Source organism: Sphaerodactylus townsendi, linkage group LG11, assembly GCF_021028975.2.
Source record: "Sphaerodactylus townsendi isolate TG3544 linkage group LG11, MPM_Stown_v2.3, whole genome shotgun sequence".
Taxonomy (NCBI): Eukaryota; Metazoa; Chordata; class Lepidosauria; order Squamata; family Sphaerodactylidae; genus Sphaerodactylus; species Sphaerodactylus townsendi.
The window spans coordinates 28,379,919-28,405,494 of NC_059435.1; the positions used below are offsets into that span (position 1 = coordinate 28,379,919).

The window sequence follows — 25,576 nt, forward strand, 5'->3', positions numbered from 1 at the left end:
CATTTCACTATTTTTTATCTTCAAACTTCCTCCTAATCTTTAATACATTAATAACAAGGGCTACTTATTAACTGCTTTGCCCTTGGCACTGAGATGTTCAAGTTTCTATCACAGTATGCCTACAACCTCTACAGAACACTGTGACAGTCAGGACTCTCAAAATGAACAATATTTCAAAACTGGGTCTTGAATTTCCTGCGGGGACCAAAGCTTCAAAGAGTAGAGGTTATTTTCCCAACACATAAAGGATCAGACTGTGGAAGCAATAAGACAGCCTCACAAACTGGCTACAAGAGAAAGGAAGATTCGGGAGGAAAAAATATCTTATGATATAAAATCAGGGTTTATACATTTTCCAGAAATCATTTGAGTCTTGTGTAATTTATAGGAGAATTACTGCTTCTAATATTGTGTGTTGTTCCTACTACAAATAATGTGTGACAAGTCATTTGGGGGGGGGGGGAGTGTATGACTTTTCTGGTTCTCTCAAGCACTTTTGCAGTGATTCATAATTTCAAATAACTCAGGCATCATGCTATTTTAGTCCTGTGTTCTTCTTCCATGCTGAGAAACGCAGCCGAACGCTTGTTAGCAGCCTCGGAAACCTCCAGGCTGAATGTGGCAGTGAGAATCAAGTCTATTGAACTATTAACAACTGTCAGAGCAGCTCTTCACAAAGATCAACCAGTAATTGTAGGACATGCCTAAGGCCAGAAGTGGTTGGGGTTGCCAACCTGCAGGTGAGGTCCAGAGATCCCACGCTATTACAATTGATTTCAGGCTACAGAGAAGAGTTCCCTGGTAGAAAATGTTTGCTTTGGAGAGTGGACTCTATGGCACTGTCCTTTGCTGAAATCGCACCTCTCCTCAAATGCTGCCCTCCCCAGGTTCCACCCCCCAAACCCCCACCCAGAGCTGGCAACCCACAGAAGTGGTCAAACTCTGCTTCACATTAAAACGCAGGACTATTGAATTAAATAGCAAACTGTGCATATCATAACATCTGCAGATATTGGCTTTGCATGGATTTACTTCCCCTACAGGAATGTAGCTGCCACTTTCTTGGGCATTTTTTGTAATTGTGTTCCTTGACAGCGTAGTGACTTGTGGTAGAAGTTTCATTGTCTCGGTTGCCGCCTCACACGAAGCAACGTCTGACCCCCTAGTTCCCCACTCTAAAAGGGGCAGACCCCAGCATTTTAGGTAACATAAGCATCACTGACAAAGGTTAGTGAACTAGGATAATTTTTTTTAATTCCAGAATTGGAACATATACTTTTTTTGCTTCAGTTCATTTGAATTTTTGACTCCTCTGTTAACCAAGCACACATGTTCACTAATAATAAATTGCACAAATACATTTTGAAGTGATCTTATATAAAACTATATTATTGTAGTTTCTGCGCAGTGCTTTAATAATGCGCATGGGCACCCGCACATTAGTGGAAAACCACACAAAAAACTCTTGAAACCAATATTCACTTCAAGACTGATCATGTGCAGTATCATTGTGCATTTATATATTGGTCAGGAGCATAACTGCTTAAAATCGCAATTCGGGTGCCCCTTGGGCAGGTCACGTAGGGTTGTGTAGCAGGTCAACCCTGTCCCAACTGCCTCCTGCCCCCGAACTCCACGTGAAGTTCAAAAGCAGGGATACAGTTGAATGCTCAGCCAGCCAGCATGGACTTGCCCCACCCAGAACTCCACATGGAGTTCGGAGTGGAGAGGGCCTGTTCGATACTGTGCTCAGCATGGCTGGGTCCAGCTTTAAAGTGCAGGTTTCAAGTCACACCACGCTGAGCCAGGATTGAACTGACCAGTTGGGCTGACCAGAGAAGTGAGCCATACCAGGGGAGACCGGGGAAGGTGAGAGCGTTGTACGTAGAAGCCCTTGCACTGGCCTGTGTGCAAAAAATTCAGGTTCATTTGTGTTTTTAAATTTTTTAGTGTTTTCTCAGTTTTTGGCCTGCAGGGGGCGTGGTTTTTAGGCTAGCAGCACCAAAATTTCAGGGCTTCCCTAAATTTCAGAGACTCTTTTGATGGTACCACCCAGGTTTGATGAGGTTTGGTTCAGGGGGTCCAAAGTTTTGGACTCCCAAAGGGGGTGCCCCCATCCCCATTGTTTCCAATGGGAGCTAATAGGAGATGAGGGCTACACTTTTGAGAGTCCATAACTTCGGACCTCCTGAACCAAACTTCACCAAACCTGGGTGGCATCATCAGGAGAATCTCCTAAAGATACCCTGAAAGTTTGGTGCTGCTAGCTTAACAATTGCATTCCTGACAGGAGGCACCCGACAAATTTCCCCAGATTCTCTTTTTAAATCCACTCCCTTCGGCATGGATTTAAAGGGAGAATCTGAGGTTCCCAGTTTAAACATTGAAAGTGATGCTGTTTCAGGGTGGAGGATAATCCACCCCCAAATAACATCACTTTCAATGTTGTTTTAACTGGGGACCCCAGATTCTCCCTGTAAGGTAGATTTAAAAGGAGAATCTGGGGTCCCTAGTTTAAACACCATTGAAAGTGATGCTGGTTGGGGGTGGATTCCAGCATCACAGCAGCCACCCATTGCCCCCCCACAAAACTCAGATTTTGCACCGGGCTCCATTTTCCCCAGCTATGCCTCTGGGGCTGACAGGCTCCAGCTTTATACTTTGGTTCCGCACCCCCTCTGGTAGCATCCCTGATTTATAGTGATGCGTATATACTGTCTGTATATGTTCATTTATAGCATATCTTTCTTCCTGTGGGGACCACAAGCAGCTTATATCATTCTTCACTCCTCCATTTCATCATAATAAAACTGTGAAGTACATTAGGCTAAGAGTATGGGACTGGCCCCAGGTCACCCCACAAACTTTCAGGGCAGAGCAGGGATTCAAAGCTGGGTCTCCCACATCCTAGTACAGGGGTGGCGAACCTTTGGCACTCCAGATGTTATGGACTACAATTCCCATCAGTCCCTGCCAGCATGGCCAATTGGTCATGCTGGCTGGGGCTGATGGGAATTGGGGCTGATGGGAATTGTAGTCCATAACATCTGGAGTGCCAAAGGTTTGCAACCATGGTCCTAGTAGAACACTCCAACCACTACCCATAATGACTTTCAATGTAATCCAAGGGTAATATCTACATTGGCTAGAATGGACAGTTTCCTTTCACTCTATAGTCTGCACTGGCAACAGTCATACATGCAATAGGAGATGGGTTCAAAGGAAATCTAAGCAATGTACAGGAAAATGTCTGCAGGCTAATGCTTATAACAGAAAAAAAAGTTTGTATTTATTGCTTGGCAGAAGATGAATTAACTGGATTGCTTGGGTTCCGAGCACAAAGAAACTATATTGGCTATAGTGAATATATGGAGACCGCGAATAATAGAAAGTTACTCTTTTCTCATTAATCTTCAAAGAGCTTTGCCTCTTTACAAATCTGTCAGAATGTGCCTAAAAAGTGAAGAGGCCTTCTGTCAAGATAACCATCAAAGGACAAGGAGACGTTGTGTGCCAATGCAGGGATTTGCCTGTCTCCCGACAGAATGAGCCAGTGTCGTCATGTAAATACCTTTTAATCCAAAATTCACTCACAGGGTTTTAAAACACATGCTATGAATCTATAGCTTCATGAGTTTATAGATAGATCCTGCGGTTCTGATACCATAATTCTATCAGTTCCGTCAGCATGGCCAATTCTGGCGCTGGTAGGGCTGGATGGGAATTCAGAAGTTCCAGCCATCTGAGGTGATGCCCGTGAGGTTCCTACCCATATTAGAATTAATTCCTTAGTCAGCATGGCCAATCAAGGCTGATGGGAATTGTAGTTCCTGAACATCTGGAGATTTAGGTTCTCTACCCTGGTTTAGCTACAGGGTAGGAACCTGCGGCTCTCAGATGTTCAGGAACTGAATTCCCATCAGCTCTGTCAGCATGGCCAATTGGCCATCTGGTAGGAAGCTGATGGGAATATGGACCCTGTTTGCCTGGAAAACGTTCTAACAGGATGGTTCCTCTATGCATGTATCATGCCCCAGACTGCAAAAGTGGTACTGGTGCTTCCCAAATGCATCTGTGGTTTTTGGAAGATATATTTCTACGGTGTTTTCCCCACGGCCAATATATCCTGGGATAAGGAGGGGAAACATCCTGGTTTGGCCATGACTTCCACATAGCTTCTGGGTCTAACTCGGGCCCTTATCCAGATTTCCCTTATCCAGCACCTTTTAAAAAATGATAAAATTGGCGGTTCTTTTTTAAAAAAAACACGCCGCTCCTGCTCCCATGCAAACACTGCGGGAGACAGACCGGTTTATTTTTCCCTCCTCGTCACCGGCAGCCGATCAGAACATTAAAAAAACAGGACAGTTTGTGCATGCGCAGCAACGTCGGCAAAGAAAACGAAACGAAACCGGGGGCTATACAATTTCTTCCTCCCAGCCAGAACGCGCTGCCAGGCTGATGGGCGGAGGGAGAAACCAAGATAGAAACATCCCGGTATGTATGATCCCAGTTTCCCCACAAGATATTTTGTCCATCCAGAAAATGCCTAAGATCGTCAGAGTCTCCTCACTGGTTTCAATGGAAAGTGAATTTTGTCCTATATGTCCAACAATCCAGGGAAGTGCATGTGCCAGATGCATCCATCCAAATACCCTAGATTTAGTATCTTTTTTGGCATAGAGGGTGCAGATAGGGATGCCATCTTCCAGGTGGGGCCTAGGGATCCCCCAGAATTACAGTTCATCTCTAGACTACAGAGGTCAATTCTCCTGGATAAAATGGATGCTTTGGAGAGTGGACTCTATAGTACAGTATCCCACTGATGCTTTGGTCCCCCCCACCCCCCAGGCTCCATCCCCAAATCTCCAGGGGAACGTGGCAACCCTAGTGGCAGACTAATGCAGCAGTATTCATCATTTCCCATGTGCTGTGCTGAAAAACAGAAAAGCTCTGTTGTGTATTTGACAATCTTTGTTCCGAAAACATTCAGGAGTTTGGATTCATGAAACCATGGATGAACTGAATCAGTCTCCTAAATGTGTTTCCTCCACCCCCACCTCAGACACTGCATGTTGAAGAATTCCACATGAGGCTGGTTCTCCCTTCCCTCCTGCAGGCTGCAGCAACCATGCCTTCCCGCTCCAACCTCTGCGCAGAAGCAGGGGAACAGCCTTGGCAGCATCAGGCAGAGAATTTGGATCTATGCAGCCATAACTGAGCACGCTGCAAACCCATTGCCATGACTGAACTGTGACTCATAAAACTCATATTGAAATGAATGTTGTTAAGGCCAGGGGATCTTTTGTTTTAGCTGAGCTGAAACTGACCACTGACACTGTGCTCCAAATGTTCATGCATGAGTTTCTGAAAGAGCCCATGTACTTCCATAACAGGTGATTTCTACAACAGTTCTTGTTTTTCTGCTTGTGCAAGAGGCTGCGTAAGAGCCAGTTGTCATGCAACTGGAAGAACATGCCATGGTTCACTACTGCTTTTCTCATGCGATTCTTTTGCATATTGATTTAAAGCAGCCCTTCTTTATGCGCACACATCAGGGAAGGAGACAACAGCTTTAAACCCAGTGGTCCATAGGTGTCAAACTCGCAGCCCTCCAGATGTTATGGACTACAGTTCCCATCATCCCCTGCCAGCATCATACTGGCAGGGGATGATGGGAACTGTAGTCCATGACATCTGGAGAGCCGTGAGTTTGACACCTGTGCAAGTGGTCTATTGCAAATGATCAGCTTTGAATTCATCCAAGCAGTTATTCTAATGCCAAAATATTGACATATTAATTTCAGGAACAGAAACCTGCTTCCATTGCACATGGTTGCTTGAAATTCAAAGAGCTGATAGCTTTAAAACCCTATATTTTTCACAAGATGAGGTCTACACCATCCCCACGTAACATTTTGCCACATGAATAAATGATACTAAATGCAGTGAGGCTTATGCAGGATTGCAGCCTTTCGTATCATTTTAAAAAACCTTATTTGACACTGTCAAATAAATCTTAAGACCCAGCTGAATTTCTACTATGGAGCTATAGCAACATCTTAATGAAAAATGTCAGTTCATGCCCAGTAAAATACCAACAGAGAATCGGTGACGGAAATCAGTTTTGAATGAAAACTGAAAGCAACAGCAGCACTTCCTAAGACGTTTTCCACAGGGGTTATTTGCCACCATTTCAATGCTTCTGGGAAATGGGTTCTTTTCCTCCTCCATTGCATCATGATACCTTCAGGGGTTTCCTCATTTTTTTTTCTAATTTCCCAAATGTTCTTCTTTGATAGCGTATGATTTAGGGAATTTCTTTGCTCTTTCATTTGGAGGGGGGGATTATTTTTGGAACAGTAATATGTAAACTAACCCTGCTTAGTTTCCAAGTTCTGACAAGTTCGTGGTACACTATTCCATTCCATATTCCCTCTAATAGCTATAACAGGGAAACTATCTAATAACTTTGCAGGTACTTATATGAGTATGTATGTAATTTACAGACAGCAACTGCTTGCAACCAATTCACAGTATTCAAGATTTTGACATAAAACACCAATGAACAAGCACAATATCAACAGAGTTTAGTATATTTGCATGCTCGCCTAATTAATTTTATTGCAGAACTTGGAAAGTAAATCCATTATTTGTGGAAGTCACTAAACTAACAGGACAAAAAAAATTCCACTACAATCACAGAATAGGATCCAGAGATCCATGGGCACAAGAATCACAAATACTTCTCATATTCTCTTCCCCACAATATCCTGCCAGGAATGCGGATTCCTAGAGATGTGCAACGTGATGGACCAGCAGCGATACAGATCAGGAGGATGCACTGAGAAGGGGGCAAAACTGCCTTGTGCTTCCCTGCCTATCAGTGAGGCTGCTGGCAGAGGAACATAGAAAAGATCTGTGACCAACAGTGCCTTCCACTGATGGATCACGGGATCTCACCCACTGATTTTAACAACTGTACCAACAATGGGCTTGCTTGATTCAACCTGGAAACCAAATGAACAGCAGTGAATATAGCAAAAATGCCAGCCCTACTTGACAGTCAAGTTAAAAACACTGTCAAACATCAAGCACATATGTAGTTCCCCCTCCCTTGCCTGTAATATCCAAACATCACAAAAATCCACATCATTGGTTGACGCAGGGAGGAAGTGGAGAAAAACAGAACATCATGAGCTATTTAGATAATAAGAACTATGACATTTCCTGCTTCCTCCATCTTTCATGGGTATGGAAAATTGGTTCAGGAATGAAATTAAAGTGTTGAGCCTCCCTGGTGACCCAAAGAAAACACTCTACTTGGGTATTTTTCAATGTTAACTCATAAATTTGTCATGTTGCTTTGCAAAATGAAAGAAATTGAGGCATCAAAGTTTTATACAGAACTCATCAATGCATACATTTAATTAAACATTTATTTAGTATACATCTTCTTTCCTCATCAATTGCAGTCAAGCTGAGTTAACACACCAAAACATGTTTTTACCCCCTACCACAGCATTCTACCCCCTACCACTGAAGCTCTATTTAGTCTGGTTGCAGAACATTTTTTCTTACTCATGAAGTATGGTTAAACCACTATTTTTTCCATAAATTGTGTCATAACATGAGAAATAATTATTTGAGTGATCTCACTTTGCTACACTTAAGCAATTTAAGACATAAAGATGGGTGCCAAACAAGCGAACAAAAACACAAATCAAAAACCCTGGAAAAATCCATCCATATATTTGATGCCCCCCCCCTTTCAGCATTGCTTATCACAAGTGTGAATGGTACCACCTTGCCACCACTGCAGTTTTTGAAAATATCACTTAAAATACTTGCCTTTTATTCAATTTTCCTCTCTCTCCAATAGCTCCCCTAAAAAGCTTTCACTTCTTTCTCAGTCCTTGCTTTTTGGTTACAGATTAAGCGGTTAAATTGCTTACTTTAAGTGTGCATTACTTAGAATACATACACACACTAAAATGAAATATATAATGAAAATCTATATCTTGTACTTAGTCTGTAATAATAACAGTTTTCTGGTGTCATTTTGAGAATTATGGCTCTTACAGTCTCAGTAAATTAACTATTAAAATTTGTTTGATCACAACACAAGTGTTGTTGTTTTTTAAAGCTACTTATGGTGACAACAATACTGAAATCAATGCAATTACCAATAATGAAAATCCACTATTTTTGTGCAAGACTGGTCTTTGGGGGATGCAAGGCAGACAGTTTACAACACAGAAGTGTGGATGGTTCTTTCATGAAGATTTATTAACTTAGTTATGATTCAGAAAAGGGCGCCACAAAACAACTGCAACATTTTTGATATAGTAAACACAATGTATCATAGTGGCCATTTTAAATGTACATTTCATTTAATATGTATGTCTGAACAATACAAACTAAGAGGAAAGCTAAACATTACAGTGGCAAACCCATGTGTCAAAATGAGAGCAATGTCAGTTTTCTTCAAAACATTTATAATGTAGTATGGGGAGGCAAGAGGGGGGTGTATTTATTTAAAACATTTATGTTTTAAATGTGAATATGCTCGCCTTTCTCTTGAGCATCTCAGGACCCAAGATTAGTAAACAACAGTGTAAAAAATGATTTTTTAAAATAAACATTAAAAAACAACACATATTAAAACATAACAACCAATGTAAAAATGCCTTCCACCCCCCACCCCCCGTATTCCTGCCTTGCTCAAGCAGCCCCATAAACACTCATAAGCACACAGTAGATCCTGTCCCATAAGCACTTAGTAATCCTTCTGGGAAGAACAAGGCTGCCACATGGTTACAAAAAAGGAGGGGTATTCCTTCAAGTGCCGGAGTCCCAGGTTATGGAGGGCTTTAAAGGTAAGTACCAGCAGCTTGATCTGCACCCAGAAACTCATTCGCATCCAGTACTGAATTCTCCCTTCAGCTCGCAACTGCTTTTCCCTGCCCATGTTTCTTCCTTTGAGATAACTACAGAACTTACTAGAGCCCATGAAGAAAAAGTGGCTGGTAGAAGATGTTCAGAGGAGAAAACACAGGAGAGTGTTCCGTATGTTTCCCTTGTCTGCTTATGGTGCAATTGTTTGGCTTTGCAGTAACTTGATAGTGACCCAATGCTCAAATGGCATTGCTCATATTTGTAATAAGCACTGAAGAAATATGGAGAAAGCACCAAAATATACTACATGAATAGTATTTCTGGTTTGCTCAATCTCCCACCATACCAACTGAATATCACTCTTTGAAGATAATCATGTCTTAAATCTTTGATTCCAGATACCTGGCTTTTGTAACCTTTTGCTTGGACTTAAAACTCCAGCTGACAATGGCACATTTTGTCTGACAACCCAACATTCATACAATATACATGGCAAGGGAGTGGTGAAATTGAACCTTTCAGAACTGTTTTACATTTACATTACATTTTACATTACAGTTATACGGATCAATGGTCTACTTACTAAGCAGTTGGAAATAGAGGACGTGTAAACTTCTCTTCATGGTATCATCTGGTCCTGGGTATCCTGCAGTTTATTCATGATTCTATCTAGGAGATTAAGGGGAAAAGTATATATAAATAATTGTCAAAAAGAATCTATGCTGATTTAGTAGCCTTTCTGGCCACATAAATAGAAGACTGTAGAAACATAATCAGGCTGAGAGATTCCCAACTAATGGGGGTTCTGGTTCCTGATAGGATCCCTAAAATGAGTTTTGGGATAAACAGGGTAAGAGAATTTTTTCAATAGCTTTATTGCATTTTGAATAATAATATACATAACACATTCCAAAGAACAAGCAAAGCACCAATAGTTTATTTAACGCTATTAGGTGACATGTTGAAACCTCATAATATTAAAGTTACAAGAACAGTATTTAATAAAGGGTTACCTATATCTCAGAAGATATCAATACCAGTAATTCATGAGCAATTGTTAAAAATCATTTATTTTTAACATAACAGTACAGACTTCCTGTGAACAACCTATATTAAATTTCCTTACAGTTGGTATCAATATTGCCACCATTTTTAAAACTACCATAATCCTTGTTTCCAACCTGTTTACAATGACTGACAGTAACATATCTGGACAGAGATGCTACTGAATGTAGTAGTCCCCAAACCCCACAATTTATTTTAGCTTTTCCCTTCTGTGAATCAAACCCATGACATTTTTTTGTTCCTCACTAAATATTTCCAGTTAAATGTATGCAGTTTTAAAGTTAAAGAAAGCACATTAAAGATAAAGACAAGCAGAGAACCCACAAGGACTTCTCATTTCCCCTTCTCCCACTATTTCCCTTTCCTGAAAGCACCTGTAACCTCTCTCCTTATCTGTGTATTCTCTCTTTTTCCTTTCTCTCCTCCCCATCCACCAGCCAAACTACCAGTAAGTCAGCCAAAATACCAGTAATCCATGTGTCTCTGCTAGACCAATCAAGTGGGTTCTCTTGTATAATGGAGTCTTCTGTATAACTCTGGCTGTCACTAAGGCCTTTTCATTAGGCCTTTCACACACACCAGCCCTTCAGGGTGGGGCAAGTCCATTACACATGGCAACCCTATTCAATAACTTCTCTTCAGGTGGAGACCCATGGTGATTGAAGGGAATCTGGGCCACTTGCCTTCTTGGCTGGGACTTCCATTTTTCCAGACCCTCCCCTGAGGTTTCAAGAGGCTGCTCTACCTGCCTGCACAGGCTCTCGGAGGCCTGCTGCCTAAGCCCCACCCTCCCATCTGAGACCTGAGCTGGACCTGTCAGACTCTGAGGCTGCTACTGGTGCCTTTCCAGGTGTGGCCTCCCTCTTGCTCCTTTCCCCACAGTTTCTTGTCGGATCGCCTGCACACAGCAAGGCTGTCCCCTGCACTGATCTCCTCAGAACAGGTGAGCACAGGAGTGGGGCTGCCACCCCAATAATGAAGAAAATGATATGATGTTGACAGAAAGCAAAAACAGGGTAATCCATCCAAAAAACTGATAATCCACCCTGTGAATAGAATAGAATAGAATAGAATCTTTATTGGCCAAGTGTGATTGGACACACAAGGAATTTGTCTCCGGTGCATATGCTCTCAGTGTACATAAAAGAAAATACATTTGTCAAGAATCATAAGGTACAGCACTTAATGATTGTCATATAGGTCTAGTAAGCAATCAGGAAACAATCAATAGTAATAAAAACATAAAATGTAAAATCATAAAATAAAATGAAATGTCAGCACAGGCTATAGTCATACAGTCATAATTGGGAGGAGATGGGTAATAGGAATGATGAAAAAAGTAGTGCAGTAATTATATAATAAATATATAATAAATAGTTTGACATTATCGAGGGAATTATTTGTTTAACAGAGTGATGGCATTCGGGAAAAAACTGTTCTTATGTCTAGTGGTAGTGGTGCACAGTGGAATAGAACTGCAGACCCACCCCCTTTATAATGCACCTTCCTAAACTGTTCTGTTATAATATAGCCCTATCATTTCTATGGAAAAGCAACCCTGAACAACCCTGTTTCACATGGGTCAGGTTTAAAAGAAAATCCCATTAGACATTTTTTATGTGGACAAGAGAAATGGGAGACATTTTGCCTTTCATAGCTGCTAACTGCACACCACAATGCTCACTGTTTCTGAAACATGGGAAATTTCACCATTTAGGATATTACATAGGGCTCAGCTACATAACAAAATAAAGTCAAAATTCCGAAGGTGTTGTGCAAGCTGATCATAAGCTGACCTTTGGAGCCAGGCCATGGTGCTCTTACATTGCAACCAATTCAACAACAGATTCTTAATGCCTCCACCCCAAACTATCAGGAAACTGTATTATACAATAATGTAATTTATAACTTCTAACCAAAGAGCAAACCCTTAAAAACCTTTTAGGCATTTCATATTCTTGTAATTCCAAGAAGAAACTTGTCTCTATTTTGTGACAAGTAAAGAGTTTACAACAAGCTATTTTTAAGGCTTTCCACTGTAATTCCTTCTGCGCTGATGATCTTGACGGCATCTGCAACACAAGCTAAGCCAATAAACACCACTCTGCTACTGATTAAATGCCAGGGAGTTTATGAAAGGAGAATGACCGTGTTTGATTTGTAGATGGAAGTCTCCTAGGATTGTCACTTTTATTAGCTCTGTTTGCCGGCAGAAGAGTGGAAACACCCGTTTATGCTATCACTTGCAGCTATTTATGCACATGCCAGCAATGAAAGCTCCCATATCGGAGTATTCTTCCCCCCTCCCCTTATTTCACTTTTAAAGCAGTTGGTGAATGTATGAAAGGCCCTTCAGCATTTCCTACAGGGAAGACACAATCTTCTTTTAAAATTAAGTAACGGTTATTCATGTTTGGTCATTGATCTGGCATATGAAAACACATTCCACGAAGACAAACGGAGTGACAGGCTGCTGTTGCAATATCCCACCGATCAATAAACAAGGGTGATAACATCCCTGCACTGATGGCAGATCGGAACTTTCCTGTCTCCCTCCTCCTACTGCAGCCCACATCTTCATGAAATGTAGATCCTGGGGAACAGGGAACTCTGAGGGTCATCCTGAGGGGGGATTGAAATGGGAAGGGAGACTGGTGGAAGCTGCCAATTTAGTCTGGATCCAACACAAAGCGGGGGAAAAACTTATTCATGGTGAGAAGGCTAGAACTAAGCTTGCTTGCTCTGCTACTGTCCTCCACATTTTGACTGTAACTTCTGTGAATCCCTCTGCACACATCCCAACATTCCACATTGTGAATGCATCATCTATGCACACCATGGTGTTTTCCACATATGTAGCTTGCCACAGATTTTTCCAGTGGTCATGCCTTTAGTCTTGGAAACATCTTCTGTGGAATCTTTCAGCTTGTTTTGGGATTCCCCCCTTCCCCTTGACTCTTCAGTTGCTTTCATTCCACACACTGCTGCTGCAAGTGTATTATTCCTGATGGTGGTGGGATGTCATTCTTGACACAGAAAACCAACGCTCCTCCCTTACCAACTCCTCCTTACCATGCAGTTATATTGAAGCAGCAATTCAAAAAAATGTCTCAGACTTCATTTCTACCATTGAGAACTACCCACACAGAATGGAAGCCCAAAAAACTCCCTTCTTGGGGAGACAGAGACACTATTACCTGAAGGAACAGAAACACATATCCCACCTGCCCACAAAGAACCACATTTCCTGCCAAATTTGATTTGCAGTAATGCACTTTGTTACTGCAGCAATCCATTGTCAATGTTACTTTCTCCTAACTGTGGACAAAATGTATCTTTGCCTTAATGTTACATTGCTAGTGTGATATGAAATTGACAGAACTGATCCAATTGCCCCTGCTTCTTTGTATCTTTGTATATGTGCCTGAATTTCAACCTCCATGTGAAATTGACAAAGCTGATCTAATCACCCCTCTTATACCTGTCTCAATGTTAGATTGCTAGTTCAATGTAACAAAAAGAAAAAAAAAATTAAAAACTCCTTTTGAAAATGGAGGATAAGGGGGGAGTAGAAAATGGCTGAAGGGGAGGTTAAGCGGCTACACGGGGGCATGGGTAAGGGCCAAATGTTTGGTGGGGTGGAGAAATAAAGACTGTTCCAACATGATCCCACATTATGTGAGGCTGGCTTAGAAACAGATAAAAAAATTACAGCTAAAGTGCTCAGGAAAACAATGGAGGAAAAACTAAGAGAAAACGTTTCTGAACCAGAGGAAAAAATGTGCAGATTTCAAAGGAAAAATATGTAGCATTTGGCAGCAACATCTGTTGTAAACAACTTGTATGAAAAAGGCACTGACTGGAGTGTACATAAGTAGGTCCCAGTGCATAAGTTTGAGTAGGGCCACCATGTATAACCTCAATCCACTGTACACAAATACTTTTCAGCCTTTGGACCTGTGAGAAATGTAGTGTAGTGATCAGACTAAGATCTGGGAGTCTGAGGTTAAAATCCTTGTTCTGCCATAAAAGTTTGCTGGGTGACTGTGGCCTAGTTGTTCTCTCTCAACTGATCTCCCTTTCATTAAGAAGATAGTCTAAAAGTCTGAGACACAAAGCTGCTGTCTGGTACTGGAGAGAAAAATAGAAGGGGAAAAAAACAGAAGGAAGTCGATGTTTCTTACACTCCCAAAAGCTTGGCTTTAGGAGGGGCTGCAAATCAATGGTAGAGCACATGGTTTACAAGCAGAAGGTCCCAAATTCAATACCTGGCACTGCTAGTTAAAGGCTTTTCAAGCAGCAGGCATCGGAGGAACTTTTCTCTGCCTAAGAACCGGTAGACGAGCTGCGTATCAGAATACCCAGTGCTGAGCTCCATGGTTCAATTCACTATTTAAGTGCTCTTTCAGGGGAAAGACCCAGTAAAAATATTAAAATGAATAAATAATAGATGTTTGCATGGCGCAACTCTGTTTTCTCAGAGTTTCTACCTATATCTACCCGGGTGCTTGGTTGAATAGCCAAATAGTTGCTAAACGTTATTTTCAGTTGTTTTTTGCTTCTCCATTAGCAGTTCTCCATGACATACCAAAAACCTCAGGTAACATCTGATAACAAACCTGAGGAATGTTATACCTATAGTTAACAAGATGTGGGTACTTATTTACATTTATTTGTTGTGTCTAATAGTCCATTGCCTCTTACTTTTAAAGGTCTACTGGCCATTGAATTATGACCTACATTGTAAAAAATATGTTGCTATGCCGATTTTTATTTAGACAACATTGATTTTTGCGAGGTAAAAACTGGCTGGTGCAAGACTAAAAATAAGTGACATTTTGTTTGGAAATGTTCATCTTGTGATGATGGCTTTAAAAAGGACCATTTAATGGTCATAAACCTCACACAAAAGTCTATACGATAAATTCCATGAGGTCTTTTAGGTCAATTCCTTCCTTCCCTTTATGGCTTATAAATTTTAAGTGAAATCACTGGGTTGAGCCAGGGCATATTTCTATTCTTTTTGTGTAAAAATATTACAGTTGGAGATGTCAGTTACATATTTTTAAAGTAAAGAAGGCAGGCAGGAAGAAAAAAGGCAAGAAAGAAAGTGAGCAATGTTTTTTTAAAAAAACTATGAGAGAAACATAAAAGGTTGTTTTTCTAAAAAAAACACACATGCACATACACACAAAATACACTATTAGGAAACAGAAATTGTGTTGATTTCCCAAAGAGAAAGATGGATTCCCTACAATTTTGTCACACTGATTTGTTATTTTACCATGCAAATAGCACCATCTTCTTGAAAAAAGAAAACAAGAATTGAGGATGAAGGGAAATATGTAATGACTTTGATCAGCTGGAATGCTTTACCACAAAAAGAAAAGACCAGTTGCAATAGTTTTGAAAACATGGAAGCTACTTGGGTCTTTGGGGCAGGAAAACTCACAAAAAGCTTTCCATTACAGCAGCAACAGCTCCAATGATCACAAACACCATCAAAATACTGGTTGTGGTGGGTTTTCCGGGCTGTGTGGCCGTGGTCTGGTGGATCTTGTTTCTAACGTTTCGCTTGCATCTGTGGCTGGCATCTTTAGAGGTGTATCACAGAGGAAGTCTGTTACACACTGTGTCCAGTGAGAAGGGAACGTTTGGAGTATATAATGTCCACGTCCCAGGGTGGGGAACCAATCAGTAAGTGTTTGGGTGGAACTTGTTATGCAAAGATGTGGTTGATAGTATTGTATTGCAGGTGGGGATTATCAGTCCAGGGAGTGATTCACATTTTCATGCCCTGAATGTAGTAAGCGAGGATCGCTGCAGTAATGATCATGTGTTACTGCAGGTCAAACTTAGTAAAAAAATGTGGTTCTTTGTGTTGGGCTACTTGTTTTTGTTCCTTCAGGTAATAGTGCCTGCTCCCGAATTTGTTTTTGGCTTCCAATTCATCTTGTTACTTCCCAGTAGCAGAAATGGAGGAGGAAACATTTCTGAATTGCTGCTTCAAAATACAACTGTACAGTAATGCTAGAACGCCTACGCAAAAGAAACAAAAGGGCGGGGGTGAGATAATGGATGACATCCACCACCATCAGGAATAAAATATTTTCACCAGTAGCTTGTGGAATAAATACAACTGAAGAGGCAAGGAGGGGGTGGGGGACCCAAAATAGGAGGGAAAAGATGTTTGCAAAATGATTTCACAGAAAATGTTTCCAAGCCAGAAGGTTTGACCACTGGAAAATTGTGGTAAGCTGGGCAAGCGGAAAAGGTCAACATTTCCTTGGACTTAACAGCTCAAGGTAAAAATTAATGCAAGGCCAAGAGAACAGGATTAAAGAATAATTATCTGTAAAATACAATAACAGCTTCCATAATATGTGGAAATATTCTAATTCAACTGAACCTACTAAAGAGCATAAGCAAATACTTTAGACTTTTCAAATCAAACGCTAGTTTGGAGCAAGAGTTTAAAATGTGGGCATTTCATTGTGTTTTAATTTTAGCTTTGCATTGTGAAACTGTACAGCCCAATCCAGACTTGGCAGGCAGGCAAGGACAGCACCGCTACAGCACTGCCCTATCCCCTCCAAAGGGCTTTCCCATGGTATGGGAAGCCCAAAATGGGGGGGGGGGGAGCCCACCAGAACCCCCATAGGGGAAAGGAAAGATATGCCACAAAAATGTGGAGTATCTCTGAGGCTGGCTCTGTCAGCACAAGGGGGCCAAACAGGCAGTGGAAGCCAACCGATATCAGCTGCATCCCAGGAACACCCCCAACACGCTGACTCAGCTTGGAAGCATCAACACAGAGCTAGGAACCACAGCTGGCCGTCCCAGAGTCCCACAGAAGCCAGGCATTGGTGGATTTGCCCCTCTGCCAGGGTAAGTGTCCCAAGGAGGGCAAATCCACTGATGTAGGCCCACGCTGCTTCTAGAGGTGAATTCAACACCCCTTTGGATTGGGCAGTATGGTCATTAACAGTCCAATCAGACAGAGTTGGTGGGCTGGGACAGCACTACTCCAACGCCACACCAACCACTTCACGATGCTTTCTTGTGGTGTGGGAAGCCCAATTTAAAAAAAACAACCAAGTGGGCTGAAAATTTCCCCATATAGGGGAACAAAAATACATCACAAAAAGTGTTCCATACCTGTGGGCGTAGGCCAGGACAGAGGCTTCCAGGTTGGCCATTGTGGTGCTCACCCACCTGGGTAAGTTGCCCCTCTACCAGCACATGAGTTCCTTGTGCCAGTGAAATGGACACCCAGGCTGGGACAGGGTTGCGCTGGCTCCAGAGTGGGGTCCGGCCCCCCACTCTGAATTGGGCTGCCCGTCTCTTGATGTGTATCAACAATAGCCACCTTGCTTAAGCTGGAGGACACCCTCTCCATCCAAGGAACTCAAGGGCTGAAATATTCACATTCATGACATGTAAGTTGTTCCACTTCTCTAGTCTAAATGTGGGAGAGAAGCGGCTATTTCCTGATGAACAAGTGCACTCTCAGATAATAATAACACTGAACAAAAACAGAGAGGGGTACATCCTTCTAACATATATACATAGATACAAAAATAATCTCTGGTTTCTGAAAAAGGCTTTAAGACGAGTTACCTTATATGCCCTTTCTGAACTAAGCTGATGTATCTACAGTTTGTAATGATGTGTATGATGATGAATAGATGTTTACAATCCCCACGCACAGCCAGCATATTGTCTTCCACAATGAGTGATTGTCATCCTCACACTGTACTTCAGCTTAATTAAAGAGGACAATGAAGACACATGATGAATAGAAAACAGCAACAAAAAGGTAAAAAGGAGCTAATAGCTCCCCAGACATTAGGATGTTCATTAAGTCTGAAAGCCCAAAATATCATCAGTGTCCTCACCTGGACAAAACCCATATAGAGAAATGAGTTATATGGCTGTGCTAGAAGCCCCCTCCCTGGTATCTTGTTTTCTATACTAAAAAAAGAAAAGAATGAATATCAGTCCAGCTGAGCCTCACCCGCTGTCAGTACCACATTGGTCAGAATTCTGGCAATAAGAAATCAGCAGAATTATGAAACACAGAGCATTGCTGGAAAAAACAATGCTGCATAAAAGTTTTTCCTCTGTGTTGACAGTTACAACCCATTAAACATTCAACTACTAGAGAGTTCAGCAGGAGAAAGCCTGCAGGAGCCTTCAGGAAAAAAGCCCCCAATTTAGCCACTTCAAAAAAGACAGCTCGAGCTGAAATAAGGCATCCTGAGGACATCTTTGGGGAAAAAAGCTTTGCAGAGTTCCTCCCAGACATGCCTTTTTTACTATCTTCAAGACATTTTATTCGTGCTGTGCACAATTAACCAAAGTAAAACATATACCTAATGCATTGCATTGTGGAACTTGGGCACTTTATTCCTGTTCAGAGTAGGTTGGGTGGACATAAAGGGGTGCCCAGGCCCAGGGGCGTACCTAGGCAAACTGGCGCCCGGGGACAAAACCTGAGTTTGGCGCCCCCTCCCCCAGCCCAGCGTATGGGTGGCCACCCTCCCGCACCATGACTAAACAATGATTTTTTGCACCAGCTCACAAAACACCTCCCACTCCCAGCAAAACATACATGGCTCTCTCCCCACCAACTCTTTTCCTAATTTCCTAATCACAACAACCCTATGAGGTAGGTTGTTAGCCTGAGAAACAACTCCAAGCCAGTGCAAGTGGGTATTAAGCATGTAAATCTCTCACAAATCACCCCCAGCAAAACATTTACCAAACAAATGTCAGCATCATCTCTCACAAAACACCTCCAGTGGAATCCACCCCCAAACAGCATAACTTTCAATGGTGTTTAAACTAGGGAGCTCAGATTCTTCTTTTAAATCTACCTTAAAGGGAGAATCTAGGGTCCCCGGTTAAAACAAAATTGAAAGTGATGCTGTTTGGGGGTGGATTCTCCCCCACTCTGAAACAGCATCACTTTTGAGGGTTGGAGATTTAGATGAAACAAACAGCAGATTCGGCTGGAATCTGGGCAAATTTGGGCACATTCGGACAAAAATTATCCGATTATGTCCTGCCCAAATATGAACAAATGCGAATGCAAGGTATTTAGATTGGGGGTGGGTGGGTATTTTTGGTGTTTTTTCGGTCTGCAGGGAGCACATTTTTAAAGCTAGCAGCACCATGATTTCAGGGCATCATCCAGAGACTGCCCTGATGATACCACCCAAATTTCTGAGGCAGGCTGCACATTTTTGAAGATAGAGGTGCCAGACTTTCAAGGTGGCTCCAAGAGGCCTTGAGTAATAGCATCGAAGCTTGGTGAGCTTTGCTTCTGGAGTGGGGGGGGGAGAGTTGAGAGAGTTCTGAGAGAACTCAGCCCACAGGCTTTCATATGCAGGAGCGGGGAAACAAAATAAGCCTTTTGGGGGCCCATAAAATTGAACCCCCAGAATCAAAGGTCTCCAAACCTGGATGCTATTACCAGGAGGCCCTCCTGGAGCCACCCTGAAAGTCTGGTGCCTCTATCTTCAAAAATGTGCAGCCTGCCTACACACTCAGAAATTCCCCATTGGCTACAATGGAGCAAAGTCACTGCAAAACAAAGAATCTTGGGCAAATTTCTTGGGGTGCCTGGAAGGGGTGTATTTTTAAAGCTAGTAACACCAAATTTTTAGGGTATCATTTGTTAACTATTCTTATGATGCCACCCAAGTTTGGTGAAGTTATGTTCAGGGGGACCAAAGTTATGGTCCCTCAAATGGGTAGCCCTCATCTCAGGTTAGCTCCCATTGAAAACAATGGGGATGGGGGCACCCCCTTTGGGGGTCCATAACTTTGCTTCCCCTGAACCAAACATCACCAAATTGGGGTGGTATCATCAGGACAGTCTCTGGATGGTACCCCGAAACTTTGGTGCCGCTAGCCTTAAAAATGCGCCCCCTGCAGTCCGGAATGTGAAATAACACTTAAAACATTTAAAAACACACAAACAACCCTGAAATGTTGGCGCCGCCCACGTGACCAAATGGGGGGGCGCCCGGGGACATAGGGTACCCCCTGTCCCTAGGCAGGAATGCCGCTGCCCAGGCCCAAGAACCACTAAAGATTGCACCTGCAGCCAGCCAGTGAGTATGTTCTCTATTCAGGCCCCATCTACTATTAGCTCCCATTGGAAACAATGGGGATGGGTACCCCCTTTGGGAGTCCATAACTTTGGACCCCCTGAACCAAACCTCACCAAATCTGGATGTATCATCAGAAGAGCCTCCCAACAAATCCCTGAAATCTTGGCGCTGCTAGTCTAAGCATTGCACCCCCTGCAGGCCAAAAACCAAAAAACATTTAAAAACACAAAAAAACCACGAAAAAAATTTCTGGCCTGGATCAGAAGTCACTAATATGACTTGCTTTGAACCAGGAGAGGGATGAAGAGGAGGAGGAAACTACGATTTCCTACGTTTCCACAGGTTGCAATGTAGCTATTCCCTATGACTATCCGGCTTTAATTTATTCTGCTTTTCAGGAAGCATAAATCCAATATGTCCAAATCAGGAACATTTCTGTACTCCTTACTGCCTCTACTATTCAAGTTCAAATATCATTTTCCCTTCTGTTTTTCACATAGCCTTGCCATACTGTAAACAAGTAGTAAATAAGTGGTCCGTGACCTCACACACAATTCAAAGCCCTGCCATGTGATTAAATCTAATATATTCAGTTTGTGATAAAAATGCTCCAGCTTTCAGATGTGACAAATGTGCTCAGGGGCCTTTCATCACAGTTGCTTGAAAGGAATATGGGATCGGCCTGCAGTCATAAATGTTTCCTTTATGTAAATAATCTCCTTTTATATTTCATCACGCTAGGTGAAGGGCAGCCAATCGTGAATCGTTGTGAGGGAGGGGTTGGAAGGGGGAGGGGCAAACAACATCAAACAGACCGCTGCCAGGTTTTGCTCAAAGCTAACAGCACTGTCAGGTTTCCAGGACTACTGAAAGCCATCACTAGCATCCAGACAAAGAACCTTACTGGAATCCCTTCATGCTATGCAGCATCATACAAATTACATGACCTACTATTAGCATGAATAGGCTAAAGATTTTGTCTCTCTCTGTGTTGCATAGATTTCCACTGCCCTTTCCCTTTCCATTTATATTCAAGTCATCTTCCAAGGAGTTCAGCCTCCTTGATCTCCCTTACTCCCATTTATTCTCACAACAACAGACAATAGCCATCTCTCACTCTTGGGGGATAGATATAGGCCATTCTTCTGCTTTTTCCTTCCCCTCAATAAAGAGGCTACTAGATTTATTTCTTTAGTAAAACATTTTTATCCCAACTTTCCCCTGGGATTCTAGATGCATGACATAACACCAGATGGCAAAATACAATACCTTCATAGAAAAACATCTGAAAGTCAAAACACTAGTGCACTCAGTTGAAGTCTACAAAGCGTTTCGGTCTCATTCGTGCCAAAGAGACTCCTAGCCGCTGCTCAGTTGAAAGGTTTCTGAAATAACAAGGCTTTTCACCAGGGATCCCCAACATGGTAATTGTGTGCACCCTGGCATCCTCCAATTCCTTTCCTGGTGCCTGGCAAGTGTTTCTAGAAAATGGCTGGGGTGTGGTGGGGGGGGCTCATGACCAGCAGTTTCTGATTGGCCGTTAGGCTGTGCAAATTAAAATAACATAATGGTGGCAGCTACCACCATAGTGTTAATTTTAGACCTTCTCACTCCTCTTTCCTGGTGCATTTTTTCGAGTTACTTATCTTGTCCCTTGCACTGGGGCTTCCATGTATGTGATTCTGCCTCTCGTAGTGGTCAGACTATGGTTTCACCCACTAGCTTGTGTCAGTATTCCAAAGGTGCCTACAGCGGTAAAATGTCAGGGGCCTCTATTTTATTTGATGTCCTAAAAACAGGCAAAGATGATGCTCTCCCAGTAAACTGTTCCACAAGATTTGTTCAATGACCAAAAAGACAGGACTGCGTGGAGAAAAGACAAATAGATCTGTGGGAGAACCCTGTAAGTCACAGTTGGCTAGAAGAAGACTGCCAGAATGTATAGCCTCACATCAGTGGTATCAGTGGTATCTTGCCCCAGGGTGACCAGGGCCAGGTAATTCCACCACTAAGTCTCCCTTCTCGGTTATCCTGCAGGTTTCAGTTTAGATGGAATCTCTGGTGTTTTAAATGCACTGCTGAACATTGACACCACATTGAGATTATATGCCAATATGCTGCCCCATTCATCTTCTCCTCTTTTACCTTGAGGAGGTTTATGGGGAAAGTGCAAAATCAGAATAGGAGATTGATGGGGTGGGGAGGAGGAATTATAGAAAAATAAGAATAAAAAGCCTTGCTTGCAAGTCTCTGGCCTTTGAAACAAGAGACAGAAACTCACCTTCTGGCAGACCAAAGTATCCTGACCTTTTCATAAGAGATCCCAGTCAACCAACTCATCAAACAGAGAAGTGAGTTAAAAGAAAAAAAGTCTTGAAGCAATTCCTCCTCCCCAACTCAGGATCTTTTTCTGCACTGAAACACCACCACTATTTGGTATTGATTATTTATGTTGCTTTTAATTATTGAACATTAGTAAATCTTTCTGAAGCTGTTTCCAGGGGAGATGCATCTGAACATCAGTTGCAGTTCAGCGTTATTTTTTCCCACTTGCAATATGCTCCCATCTGTCCATTAGCAGAATGAAAAACGAATGAATATTCCAAATGACATCACAGAGTTTCTTCCTTCCTCCAGGTCTTCAGATGGGACTAATAGCCGAGAAGCCATTAGCAGATTTACTCATATTGCATTGATTGCCTGCAGATGAATTAATTAAAAGCTGCCTGGCTAATGTGCAAGAAGAAATTACTTTTTTATAGATGTGTAAATCCTTTTTATAGATGTGTAAAACAACTTTTGGATCATCCAATAAATTCAGTGTGTATCTACAAAGTACAACTATTTTGCAGTTTTCCCAGTGTGGATCAGTTCTAGATCACCAAAGACAATATCGAGATTTGCATTTGCACCTCTTGATAGATTTTCAACTCTGCCATTTAAGAACCAAATAATCAGAGTAATCAAATATATCAAAAACCACCAATCTACCAAGTGTGGTTAGTATAAAAGAATTTTCCCTAATTTGCAAAGATCATCCACCACTGAAGTCTATATTCCAAGGTCAGATTGAACACCAGACCAACAAGGTCAAAGGAAGAATTGTTCAGATTTGCTTGGAGCGTCTTTACCACTGCATAACAAAAGGAGATTAAAAGCTGGTATATAATTACCCAACCCCGCATTAGCCTTAGAAGTCTTTTTTTCAAAAGAAGTCTCACCATTTCCTATTTCAGTGCTTTAAAAAAATTGCCCTCTACTAAAGAGGAAATGGTTATATTCGTAGAAGGATTCCTCTTCTCCTGGCAGGATTTAATCAGCCACAAGAATCAAGGGTCTAGTTCACAGGTGCCGACCATTGTAACTCCAAGGGCCCTGCCCAGAATTGTCAGGCAGAACAATGTGAAATAATCCAAGCAATTTCAACAAGTGAATGCTGCTGACAGATTGGGTCCAATCAGACATCCAAGACAGATCATATAACAGAGACTTTATCAGCAAGTAATCTGGCAAAAGTGTCACAGCAGATTATTGACACCTCTCTTTCAATGCAGTCAAAAGACCTTCATAAGCATAAGCATTTTATTGTCATTGTGCACGCACAACGAAATTTACAGCAGCATTCCTCGACGCACGCAATTTCAGACTCATACCCCATCCTCACTTTCCCCTTCCTCCACCCATCCCTACACAGCCCCAAACACATCAACACGAAGCCATGGAGTTCAGCATAGCCTCAGCTCTAGAGTAGAAGCTGTCTCTAAGCCTCTTTGTCCTAGTTTTTATTGACCTGTATCATCTGCCAGATGGTAACAGTTCAAAAAGAGAGTGTGCTGGATGAGACGGGTCTCTCAGAATATTTTGGGCTTTCTTTAGGCTTCGGGGTTAAGATTCATCTGATACAACAGAAGCAGAAACCAATGCTTCCTTTGCCACCATCATTACTACCTCATAGGCTGATAACGGGTTGTGCAGTGTGTCCAATCTGATGAGGCCTGAGTCTTCCACAAATGATGCTGTTTCTCAACCAGCTCCAAATCTATTTCCCTGGAACACCAGGGTGTAGAAAGTCTATGGCCTGTTATGCACTGCTCCTCACCCCTACTTCTCACAGGGATCAACAACTGGAATTTCCCTTAAAAAAACCCCCAAAGCAAGAGGAAATATCAGGGTTTCCCCACTCTCGCTAACCATGGGGCTTCCAGGATCAACGGTACCATAAGTGCAAGCATGTCTGTAAAGAAATCTGTGCCACGAAGGAAACATTCTCTCACTCAGTAGAGCAGAAGTATAATCGGCCCAAGAGAAAAAGCACTGAAGTGTGACACAATCTACTGCATTCACCTTTCCAATATTTCAGGTCACCACTAAAGTAAGACTCCCCAAATCTTCCATGTGGACCATCTTAAATAGAGAAAATTGCCTCCCTCCCCCCAAAAAACCAATAAAAAAACCATCAGTTGTTTACAGGACTGTATTCTAATAATTTTATAGATGGGGGGAATGGACACATTTTAAAGTATGTTCCCTCCACCTGCCCCCACAAAGCAGCATCCTAACATGAAATTACATAATATGAAACCATTGAACACTACAAATGAAAGACTGGACAAATGTTTCTATTTCCATTTTTTTCCAAAAATCGCCTTCCAGACCTCACAAACATTTCATGTTCTGTTGTGACAGGCACATTTACCACTCCATGATAATTGAAACTGATCTTTTTTGTTATTAGTTTTCTTTTGACTTGTTCTTTTCATAACAGCTATTTGTTCTTAGGAAGATCATCAGTCACTTTGAAGGCAGAGGGCATTTCATGGCAATTGTTTTATTGCACGAGAGAGATGCGTAGCTGTTACTCAGCTGTTGCAGGATATACAAATGGCTTTCTCAGGGGTGGCATTCCTGTGGTGGGAAACTTGGATTTTCTTAACACCCGAACATCAATATATACATGAGCGGGAAAATGCAAATTTCCTATTAATCCCAACTACAATTTTTGTTTGTTTGTTTTTGAAATAAAAAGCAAAAGAATGGGGTTTTTTTTGGGGGGGGGGGGTCTATTGCCAGTGCAGTCTCTGATGACTAAGGGGTACACTAAAATTTCCCTGCTTGCATCAGCTTGCATGCCCTTCAAAATACATATTGGACTTAGCTGGATACTCAAGTAGTTCATATAGCTCTCCAGTGAAGGAGCACAAATGTAGTCTCAAAAATCACAATCACCACAGGAAAGCACAACACAGTCATCCCTCCCCCTTCTACAGCAACATTCAGCTATTTTGTGACCTTCCTCACCTTTTTGTTTACGCTTTCCTTTCCAGTTCAGAAGTTCATAAATCCCTTGCTTTAAAAGAAACGGCAAAGAAACCACATGCCATTCTTGCTGGAGATGGATCAGAATCATTTCTTAAACCCTAGTGTGTCATTCAACTTGAAAAGATCCTAATCCCTCCCATGAAATGGTTGCAGCCCATGTGCTGACTACAGGA

General features: G+C 42.0%; 1 protein-coding gene across 3 annotated transcripts in view; it reads right to left on the bottom strand.

The window, feature by feature from the left end:
* TMEM108 (transmembrane protein 108) overlaps window positions 1-25,576 on the bottom strand; it is a 210,521-nt gene that overhangs the window by 97,766 nt on the left and 87,179 nt on the right. For 2 of the 3 annotated variants that reach the window (XM_048511268.1, XM_048511270.1), the window contains one exon: window positions 9,482-9,567. In XM_048511268.1, coding sequence (XP_048367225.1) covers window positions 9,482-9,521 — 40 coding nt within the window. In that variant the 5' untranslated portion in view covers window positions 9,522-9,567. The remainder of the gene's footprint in view (window positions 1-9,481; window positions 9,568-25,576) is intronic. The other variant, XM_048511269.1, reaches the window with a different exon arrangement.